Source organism: Momordica charantia (genome assembly GCF_013281855.1).
Source record: "Momordica charantia cultivar OHB3-1 chromosome 4 unlocalized genomic scaffold, Mcharantia_2.0 BLBB01000004.1, whole genome shotgun sequence".
Classification (NCBI taxonomy): Eukaryota; Viridiplantae; Streptophyta; class Magnoliopsida; order Cucurbitales; family Cucurbitaceae; genus Momordica; species Momordica charantia.
In genome coordinates this window covers 27,262,238-27,274,037 of record NW_028275162.1, presented here as the reverse complement: position 1 = coordinate 27,274,037, position 11,800 = coordinate 27,262,238, and the positions used below count along the sequence as shown (strand labels likewise).

General features: G+C 31.6%; 2 protein-coding genes across 2 annotated transcripts; one reads left to right on the top strand and one right to left on the bottom strand.

Moving 5' to 3' along the window:
* The first annotated feature begins 378 nt into the window (after positions 1–378).
* On the top strand, positions 379–1,208 carry LOC111006516 (mini zinc finger protein 2). The gene has a single exon (XM_022278505.2). The coding sequence runs from the start codon at positions 563–565 to the stop codon at positions 848–850; it is 288 nt and encodes a 95-aa protein (XP_022134197.1). The 5' UTR covers positions 379–562; the 3' UTR covers positions 851–1,208.
* Positions 1,209–8,637: 7,429 nt separating this feature from the next.
* Positions 8,638–10,285, bottom strand: LOC111006171 (myb-related protein 306). The gene is made up of 3 exons (XM_022277940.2): positions 9,968–10,285; positions 9,753–9,882; positions 8,638–9,424 (listed from the first exon to the last, which is right to left on the bottom strand). Exons 1-3 carry the CDS (start codon positions 10,098–10,100, stop codon positions 8,857–8,859), a joined length of 831 nt encoding a protein of 276 aa, XP_022133632.1. The 5' UTR covers positions 10,101–10,285; the 3' UTR covers positions 8,638–8,856.
* Positions 10,286–11,800: the final 1,515 nt, after the last annotated feature.

Genomic DNA, 11,800 nt, shown 5'->3' with positions numbered 1-11,800 from the left:
TTCAATTTTAGGAGGGAGAAATTAATTAAAGAGAGAGATGTGGGGCTAGCTCGGTTTGCTGTTCTTGTTTAATTAATTAATAAATTTAAAAGAAAGAACAAAAAGACATCCAAATATATGAGAAGACTTGAAAGAAAAAACCTGTCTCCTCACGATCAAGAGCAGCTGTTCTTGACCAAATCAAGTATCTTTTTAATTTCTTCTTTTTTTCCCCCATTGGACTAATGTTTATGATGATTTATTAATAGAGAAAGAAAAGTTTAATTACTTAATCTATATGAGATGATATATTTAATTAATTAATGAATGAGAAAATGACATGTCATAAAAGTTATATATATATATATATTTTTTTTGCCCCTCGGGCTTACACTCTATTTAAACAAGTTTTTGGGGGTTAGGGCTTCTCCAATTATCGCAGCTTTCAATTGGGCGATCTCTCCTAACCCTACACTACATAATATTCCTCTGCCATCATCATCTTCTTCAAACACATTACCAAAAAAAAAAAAGGGAAAAAAATTGCACCTTTTTTCTCTCTTGATCATTTTTCTCTCAGAAAATGAGGAAGCGTCAAGTTGTGCTTAGAAGAGAAGAGCCCTCAAGAAACACAGCGGCTTCATCCTTCACAGTGAGGAGTGTTAGATACGGGGAGTGCCAGAAGAATCATGCCGCCGGGGTCGGAGGGTACGCCGTGGACGGGTGCCGAGAATTCATGGCGAGCGGTGATGAAGGGACGAGCGGCGAGCTGACTTGCGCCGCCTGCGGTTGCCACCGGAACTTCCATAGACGACAGGTCGGAACCGAGGTAGTTTGTGATTGCTCTTCACCTCCCTCGAATGGAACTTGAGAGTATACACAATACTGACTTCAGTGTATTGTGAGGTTTTTTTTTTTTTTTTCCTTTTTGGGTGCTAAATAAACACAAATTTTCTCTTCATGGGGTTGAGAGTTGAGATTCAGCTCGTTGTGTTGCTTGATTTTTTTTGTTTCACTTGAACTGAAATTATGTGTGTTATGAACATATTGTATTTGAGTCCTTGATGAAAGGGAAAAAACTTGGAATTAACGAGAGGAAATGTTCTCTCTGATAATTTTTAAGTTCATGTGAGGATTGAAAATATCTCTTCTGAATTATCTATATGTAATTTGAGTGTATCAATTTTTTGGAGATTGAAGAATAGACCAAAAATCTTTTCTTTCTTGTACTATGTTTTAGTTCAGTACTTATAATTTTTCGAAAATTTAATTCTTTTAACTCATTATTGACACTAATGCTATGACACACCACAATTCAAATATTGGTTAGCAATTTCTTCTTCTTGTTTTCCAATGGAGAATTCTGTTCAAAAAAGAATTGCCCTCTATCAAAAAATATTTGTAAAATTTGCAAAGAAAACTTTATTGGTTATTTTAATTTGAATCTATAACCCTAGATGGAGCAAGAAGGTGTCGCCTTTATGAACATATTACAGAGCTTTTTGAAATTGGAAAATGCTTTTTTAATCCAACCAGAATTATTTCGCCCTGTTTATGGCAAAATTTGTTTGGTAATATTACTAAGTATTGAATGTGGAAGGGGCCCACATATCCAATCATGTTGGTTGTTATAGTGGAAAGTTTCTTTAACAATGGTACTTAAAAGTTGATTAAAGCTTAAATTAACTAACACACAACCCACTATTGAAAGGGAAGAAGTTGCCATCTTTTCTGGTAGGTTGATGCTATTGATTAGCTAAGACCAGATTTAAGACATTAAAGAGAATGCTAGAAAGAAACATTGTAGCTAGATTTTATATGGAAAAAGAAAGATAATTAGAAAATCAAAGGCTCCACGAATTCTTAAAATTTTGCAAAATGGGACAATGTAAATTATTTGAAATTAAATGAACAACAAGGGAATTGAAATATGGTTGAATGATTCATCAATGAGAAAAAGAGAATTAGTGATACCAAAATGGGATGTTAGGAAGAACAAAGTAGTACAAAGCTAAGCAAAAATATGGGTTGCCTATTCATATGCAAAAGCACAAAGGATACTTGAGAAAAAAAAGTGATATAGGATCATGAGAGTATATGGGTTAGCCAAATTTGTGGCATGTGAAGGTGTTTTTTGCAAGTGAAAGTGATTCAAAGTTAGGCTTTCAAGTTTTGGAGGTACCTATATAGCTCTATAAAGGAACAAATCTTCAGGTATACGTTGTATTTCAATGAGGGTAGATGTCAATTCCAAACCCCAAATATCTCACCACCCAATAATACCAAGATTTTCAAGATATTTCATATGGGGGATAATTTGCATGGAATTTGGCCAGTTAGGTTTTCAACATCCAAATAGTTTTCATTAATCACTTGATTTTAAACTACAACCCCCCTATTCCCTTGGTTTTGCTTTTAATTTGCTCAAATGTTGCATCATTGCTTCCAAAATGCCGAACTTATATAGATGATAAGCTTATACAGATTTCAATTCTTGGGTAGTAGTCACTTTCCCCCTTACGTGTATGTCGACGCCTTCATTAAGAATGGTAATTAATTATATGTAAATTTGAGTTCGACCCGTACTGTGAATACTTTGATTCGAAAATGGATTTTGCGAAACATGTGTTGAGAAAAACAATAGTCCATTTCTTTCATGCGCTAAGAATAATGTGTTGTGGTGCATATTCATAATTAACGTAACAAAAGGGTCGAATCTAGCCAATGACTCAATACCTGACATTTTCTATAAGCTTGATGCACTGTTGCTGGTTTGAAGAGACAGTCATGGTGTGGATATATAAACAACTCATATCCCAAAGGGTTAGACAAGCATGCTTAGACTTGGCTTAAACTTAGTGGAATATGTAAAAAATATATATTTAAGAAAAGATTAAATATATATATCATAATTTATTAACTCGGAGTTTTGAAGTTGGTATTGATTTAACCTGATATTAAAATATGAGGTATTATTGTGTTCAAATTTCTATAATGTTATTTCCTCCAAAAATATTAGTAGTTATAGTAACGTGACTATTTCTAGCTTATATCTATTCTCTGAATTCCACTCAAATAATGAGTCCTATTATATATGACTACACGAGCAAACTAAAATCTTTTGATTTTTGGGACCAGGATTAAAATCTGTACACCAAGGATGGTTTCAAGTTCTAAAATGATCTTTTTACTTTAGTGATGAATGAATACCTATTATATATATATATATATATATATCATATTTTAATTACAGTAATTTTTTAATGAGTTTTATGATATTAACGTATATTTTTATCTAATTTTATATGTTAACAAAGATGTCTTGTTTAAAAGGTCAAATTTATAGGCTTTGAAAATGAGGGGTAGAGCTAACTAGTCATAAATAATCATATAATATATAATAGAAAAATATATATTTTTTAAAAGTTCAATCTTTATAGGGAGAGAATAGATGATTGAAGCCGAATAAAATTTAGGTACGAAGCATTATGGATTGGTCTGTCAATCTAAGTCAAGAGAGGAAATTGATTCAAATCATAGCGACATAGAGAGAAAAGAATTTTTTTCTTTGAGACAAATCAAAATATAGTTTTTTTATAAATATAAATAAGACTATTAAATTAGCCTTTTAATACAGTGAATTATCCAAATCATTGGAACTAATCTCTCAAATTTGAGGGTCGGTCATATCAAACGAAGAAGAGAATAATCAAACCGTCCCCATTTTTCTCATTTAGGTGTCTAAAAGTTTGATGTCCCAAATATTGATTTAATTTCATAATCACACAATCTTTTATAAGATCTGTAATTCGTAATCATGGTATAAAGAGGGTGGGATTTCAAATGAGAATGCCCACTCCAAATCAAGAAATTAGTAAATTCAACCACTTGATCTCCATCGTCACTGTCCAAAATGCATTACAAACTTTTTGTTCTTCTTTTTCGAGCTACTGCAAATTGCAAAGATTCCTTTTTTTTTTTCATTTTTATTTTAATTTTGCTTCTTAAGCCTTTTCCCACCATAGAATACGTAGGGCCGTGGAAATTAAATTACCCAGAATGAGACCTCTGCTATGTGGTTGCTCCATCATCGTGTCTGTCTACAAAATGAAAAGGCTAAAACTATACAGTTTGCAACATATTATCAATTTTGTTCATATTTACTGCAAATGTCAATTGCTAAATTTACTGCTTCTTCCTTCCTTTATATACTTTTTCTGATTTACTTTTTAAATATTTTGTCTTTATCAACTTTTCCTATAAAAAACACACCTTTAGAAATTATATTTGGAAAAAAAATAATAAATGAGTTAATTTGAAAGTTTAAGGACTAAAATGTGGTATTTGGCAGTTTATGGGACTGAAATGGGATAAATATAAAAAAAGTTTAGTTAGAAATTAACCAAAATGAGATAGTATTGATGGGGATTTGACCATTTATTCTCTTGACTAATAACTTGTTTAATAATTAAGGGTTTGTCTATTGAAGAATGGGTTGAAATCTCAGAGTGACTACCGTACTTAAAATTTAATTTTTCTTAGACTGGTTTGACACTCATTGATTTAAAACTAATAACTTTGCTTAATAATGTTATATATAGAGCACATAAAATAACGCTACATAATCATTTTGTTCCCAATCAACTTTCCATTTTAGTTTAATAACGAAATAATGATTCCAGGGACAATTTCAAATTATTTAATTTCAATAGAAGGGTTAAAATGTAGCTTTCTAACAATTACACCAAAAATATATGTTTCCCTAAATTTAATAAAACAAAGATATGATTAGAGTAAGTTGATTAAAATAAATTAATTTTGACATTTTTTTTGTGGCAATATTACACTATTAATAATGAGGAGTACTACTACTTACCAAACCGAGCATAGGTAAACGGTAATTAGCATATATCTACAACCAAGAGGTTGTGAGTTCATCTCTCACCTCATAATACTTCCATTATACCTATCTTTTCATTTTGAATATTAATATATTATAACTAAACTTAAAGTCACGTGTGATATAATCAAGTTTTCATTCTAAAATACAAGACACTTTGACTTTTAAGAAAGGTCTATACTATATATAGATTGGTTATAAAGTGAGAATTTTTTATACCAAGTTTATCTTTTTCCTATTACTTTATTATAATTATAATTATTTTCGTAATATTTCAAACCAATAATTTTACTCTTTTTTTGATTCATTTATTATCTTTTACCTATTATTTCCTTAACTTCCGTAGATATCAGCCTTTAAATTTTTCGTCTTATCAAAACCGAAGCACTAATAAAATTAAGGTGGTCTCAAATTAGTTAATAAAAATAAAAATAGGTAGTAGTTTAGAGAGGAGGAAAATGCAAAGTACTAAATGGTTAAATATATCAAAGTTGAAATATGTCTCTTCTTTATTTTATTTATGCTTCTTCCAAGTTCCAATATTGCATGCAATACATACGGGTAAATTTCATGCCGGTATTTAAGAAAACCAAATTTTGTTATTGTGATGCGTGATCTAGGAACTTGATTAGGACATTCAAATGAAATTGATTAAAGTATACTTTTATGGACAAATATTAATATTTTGAGATAGCAAATAAGCTTAGAAATGTCAAAATGTGCATGTGCTTGACACTTGAGGGGACAATGTTTATCTATCGTGGGAATCCACTTTCAACTCTTGCTCATATTATTTGACAAAAGACCCAAAAATATACAAATTTTCTTTTTCTTTCTTTTTCTGAAGAGATATATCGGATCCATTTCATTAGATGTGAGAAACATACGAAAGAGGAGAGACAACTAAGATTTCTCATTTTTAACTGATCAATGGCCAATACAAAGAGTAGTCCATCTGTATTTAAACTTTTTGTTAAGTCTTAATCTTTTTAATGTGGGATTTTTAACATGTTCCTTCAAGATGGTGTCATTTTCAGACCGGATACTTGTTTAAGCTTGTTGGGTTGTGATATCATATTAAGAGTTAGAAGGTTCCATCTTAAACTAGCACATGTTTATTATAAAACTTTTGTTAGGTTACTTATCTTTTCAAAGTGAGATCCTTAATAAAATTATAGCATATATACTTCAACATCTCGTTACTTTATTCATCGTGATGTCGAAAATGACACTCTTGTGCAACTTCACTTTCTGCCTTTAGTTAACCGAACTTATATATATCCAATACAGAGCTTTCGAAATATTTTTGAGTTGAGGTAGCCCTCATAATTAGTTCTCTCTTGATTTTGAAAAGTTGATCAGTTACGTTACACATGAAAATTAAAGGCAGTAACATGGACCATTTTAGTGGCTGTGTGTTGTGACTTGGCAATCTCCAAATTGGCTTCTTGTCTTTACATGATATACTATATATGTATCCACATGCACCACTTTAATGACTCATGAGATGCCCTTACCATGCAATGACCTTGTCCATGACCCACATCACTTTGGTTTTCCAAACTACTTGCACTTGGCAAAGCCCAAAATAAAAAGTGTAAAAATTGAAGCAAACAAGACCTAAAAGAAATATCATAGAAATATAAATGGAAGACATAATTTTAATTACTTAGGAGTCGGGGGTCGTAGAGTTGTGTTACATTCTTTGAAATCTCAAGTCACCCAAACTATCCCTTAAAGATGGAATGCATGATATCTCAAACGATAAATCAAGAAAAATATAACAACGTTCAAATTTATAACCCCTATAACCCCAAATCAAAATGAAGCTAAATAAAGTAATGAATAAAAAAAAAAGCAAAACCCACTCCATATATTGTATTGATACGGGCTCTTGATTCCATCACTTCTCACTTCATTTGTGTTGACCAACTCATGTTGTGTAGCACTAAATGGTGTCCAAGGGAGAGACTCTTTTTCAAACTAACAACATTTGACTTTAATTTTAATCCTGCGCTGTCCACGCCAGCAACAGCTCATTGCAGAAGAAAGTGCAAGAATTTATTGGCTTTTTCTTCCACATCCAACTTGGAAAATGTGACAAATCCCCAACCCCTTCTTCTTCTTTTTTTTCCTTCTTTTTCCTCAAGTTCTAAGCCAATTTAATTGGCAACAATTCTCATGAGACCTTCTGCTTCTTTTCAATGCCTTTACAGTGTGTAATATACGCCTGCCATCGCATCATGCCAAACTTGTTTTCCAACCTGTAAATAACCCAAACAAGTAATATTTTAAACTTTAATAATTATAGCCATGTTATTTTCTGTCCTTTTTCTACTCTCTGTCTTTTCCTTTTTTAACTTTATAATAAACATCAATCAAAATGGGAAGGAATTACAAAATTTGAGCGAAGTCACACCAATTAATTCCATCCTTGATAATTAGCAAACACCATCAAAGGCGAAATGAAAATTTTGATTCTCATTCATTGGTTCTTAGGTAAACAGAGTCTTGGTTTGTCTCCTATGAAGATTCTTTGCGTAAAAGGTTTTCTTGAATTAACTTTTTAGAAGTTGTTTGTGTTACTAATTATCTTTATAAGTTGACCTTAGAGTGTGATTGAAATAGAATTTTAGACTTTTCTACTTGATTGGTTGGATAAGATTGATAACTATATCATAGCATGGGAATTAAGGTGTAGAATAAAATAGTAAAGACTATTCAAAAGAAGAAAATTAATTAAGAAACAGCAAAATAGATTATTGATTCATGTTTGCCCAAACTAAACTAAGCAACATATTGTAGTTACACGTCTATTCCTTTCTCATCCCGTTGGCTTTGCTACAAAAATCTTAATCATATAAGCTAGACATTTTTACTTTGTTAAGAATATGAAAAACATCAAAAAAAATATATATATATATATATATATATATATATATCATATCATATCATGGGTCAATTTTTTGCTTTATAATATATATATATATACACACACATGTTACAAATGAACCATCAAAGTATATAAAGGAAGTTATTAATATTTTAACTGATTATATTATGTTTAAGTTTTCTATCAAAGCATAGTTCAGCGCTAATTTGCATATATTTCCAAAGGTTGTGAATTCAATCCCCCACCCACATGCTGTACTAAAAAACAATTCCTATCGAATTAAGTTTTTGAATTTAATGATAAATTTAAAATGATACGAAATTAGGTCTTGATTCCCTTCAAATACTTAAGGGTGCCAGCTCCAAATTGATTCGTTGGTATTTGCAGCTTTTTTTTTTTTTGTATATTTTTCAAATACCTAATGAAATAGTTTTCATTTCCAGAAAAAATGATTGGTTTTCTCTTTGAGAGGGAAAAATTAAGTGTTACATATTTAAGTTCAAACGATATTATTGAGTTTGATTAAAAAATTATTTAGAATTGTTGAATAATTTTAGTATTTTGTGAATCATGAAAAATAATTGTTCCTTTATTAAAAAAAATCTATAATTCAATTAGGGCGGTATAATTGAGTAATTAACTAAGCCATCCGAACTTTCTTGTAAATTTTAATTCTCACCCCATATTTTGATATATAAATTTTCATTTTAAAAACTAGCCCTTTAAAAAAAATTTGTCATTTCTAAATCACACATTCGATCCCAAAATTTCTCCCTATTTCTCTTTTATGCCTTTCCATTTTCAAACTTAACATCAAACTCAACTTACATGAGACTTAAAACACTGGAAACTTTCAGTACCATAATAGCCCCAACTACTCACTAGCATTAGCCATAAATATTCCTGGAACGATGAGAACAAATTGTTAATGTAAAGTTCCAAGACAAGAAAAAACCAAAACACTAAAAAAAAAAAAAATTAAACCAAAGGACAGTAAAACAAAACATAAAGATGGAATTTACATTACGTCCGATCCTCTGCAAATGTTGGCAACTCTAAAAATCAGCTAAAAACCAAAACCCCCTCAGTTAATTAAATCCTCATTTTCAGGCAATGAATCTGATCTAATTCCCTGAACACCACCTTCCTCAAGCAGCCATTTTTCCAGCACAGAAAGCTTGGTCTCAGGCTGATCACAATCTGAAGAATTTTCAGATTCAAAACTTTCAAATCTGAAAAATGACCCAAAAGCCTCGGATTCATCGCTTGTGTTGGGGCAGGTGGGAGGGTTATTTGGTGGATTTTTGTTCATCCATCCAGTGAGCAATCTGGCGATATTCTCAGTACTTGAGGCGTAGGATGTTGTGCATTTGGAGGAGTAATGGAAGGGGAAGGGGTTTGTAATTGTTTCAGAGTCTGAGAAATTTGGAGGGGTTGAATTCTGAGGTGTGAGGGCTTCCCATAACGCTTGCCTTGCCATTCGAATGTCCGTTTGAAGTCTCTTCTCCCATTGCCCTCTTCCCATTTCTCCTCCTGAGTTTGAGTTGTTGGTTTGAAGCTGCTTCCTCAACTTCTTTTTCAAGTGCGTGTTCCAATAGTTCTTTACGTCATTGTCCGTTCTCTGCGGAAGGTACGATGCTATGGCAGCCCATCTGGATAAAATTATTAAACATATCAACATTCTTGGGATCCGGTCAAGATTGGTGAACTCAATATAAATGAGTTACTCTTTCCATTGTCAATGTTATTTTACTTGTCCTCGATCCAATTTTAAATTTTATTAGTACACTTAATTTTCAAATAATTTAAGTCATTCCAATAAATAATATAGAAAAGTTATTGAATGATCAATGGGTCAAGTTTTACTGTAATTATTTGAATTGCATTTGGATAACATCCTTTTTCGATTGGATATGGCTTCAACTATTCCTCAAACCCGGGTAGATGTTAAAAAAAAAAAAAAGGAAAAAAGGATTATACCTATTTCCCAAAAGGGCTTGAAGATGGATAATCATGTTCTCTTCTTGGTGAGTGAAGTTGCCCCGTTTGATTCCTGGTCTGAGGTAATTAGTCCATCTCAGCCTGCAACTCTTGCTGCATCTCAGCAACCCTGCAATTATTATTATTACAAGACAAGTTTAATTAATTAAACAAAGAAACAAATTAAAACTTAAAAAATGGAACCAAAAAGAAACCTGTATTAGTGGGAACAGCCCTCCAATTCCCAGGGCCATGTTGTTGAATATAAGACACCAACACAATATCCTCCTCTGGAGTCCATGGCCCTTTCTTCACACCTTCTTTATCGCAACATGGAGGCCTCCCCATCGTCACCAAATTTCTATTCTTCTTCTTCTTCTTCTAAAGTTTTTCCACACGACAAGAGTTTAAATAGAAGGATAAGGAAAATAAATAAAATAAACGCTGACCTTAAATTAGAAATGGCAAAGAGGGAGAGAAAAAGGGGTAGCCAAAGAGTCAAAAAGTGACAGCAAGAGCATTAAATATTTGCAACACCAGTAAGCCCAAGTCAGCTGCTGTAGCAAAATTTAAAAAATTGATCTTCTGTGCCTCGCGAAACCGCGTGATATTCAATGTGGCAGCCCTTAGGAATAAACCCATTATTAATTTTTATTTTCCATTATTTATGTTTTAATTTTATTTTCTTAGCTCAGTCCCCAATGTGTGGTGAATAATGGCCTTCCTAGCTGACTCTACTATAAAGTATTAAAGCAAAATATAAATGAATGTCTTCCCTTCCAATATATCTCGTTTCATATTCTTTATTTCTAATACGTTAAATTGTACAATAATTTCTTACATGTCACACATATTCTTCCAAAAATATTTTTAATCTGTCTTGCTGTTATTCAATTAAAATCCTTCCAGAAAAATATACCAATCAAGGAAATTCAAACCACTCCAACAAGCTATATAGCTGGTGAGACCTTTTTCTACCGTATCTAAATTAATAGTTAAATACACACAATTTTGTAATATCATCTTGAATACTACACACATGGATTTCGGTTTTTTTTTTTCATTTGGTTCTAACAATTGTCAAAGATGGTGAGGACAAGAAAGACAAAGTATTGAAGATAAGGTAGTGTAATGTTTGAGAATTAAGATATATTAGTTATTATTTTTGAATTTAGGAAGGCAAAGATTGTCTTCCATTTTTTAAATGAAAAGAATGGGCCTTTTAATTAAAAGGTTTTATCTAATTTATGAATATTTATATAATTTCATGAATAGTTGTACTTTGTAATGATTCCGAAGAAGTTTATTTTATAAACAGTCGTTTCTTGTTATTAATAGTCATCTCCTTTCATAAATAGCCTTCTTTCTATTATCTTTTCATCTTTTTAAAAATTCATACTCTTTCTTTGTCTAAGTGTGAATCTTTTCCTTTGTCATGGTGTCATCACCTTTTTATATTACTACTCAAACCTTGAATATATGGTGAAAATTCATACTTCAGGCCTTAACCAAACAAATGTACAATATAGCATATTTTATGTGTGAACTTACTAGGATAGAAAATTTTTGTCAAGATCAAGTCAATCGAACTCACCAATTTTGCCCTCTTGATATGTCAAATTGAAACATTCACAATTCTTTCTCATCGTTTTTGGATAAGTCTAAGAGTTGCTCTATAACAGTTGGACAAGGGGAGAGTGTCCGGTAAAAAAAAAAAAAAAAGTTAGAGAACTAGCTAGATTGACCCACTAATATTAACCTTTACTTCACAAGCTCCTTAAACTTGAGTAAATATAATCCAATCTATTTTCGACACGTGGATGGAATGCGTGTGCTCCATAATCCATATATAATTATATCGATGGAGATGTGTGTGCTGGATTAAGATAGATACTTAGATTAAATGGAGAAACAGTAAAATTAATTCAATCTATTTACTGACGGGCCGGCCACCATTTAATCAATAAAGAGTCTTTAATTAAATAGTTATTAGTAAAATTAATTGATAGCGTATACGGGATATTGTATAAGGTAGAGGAAACAGTACT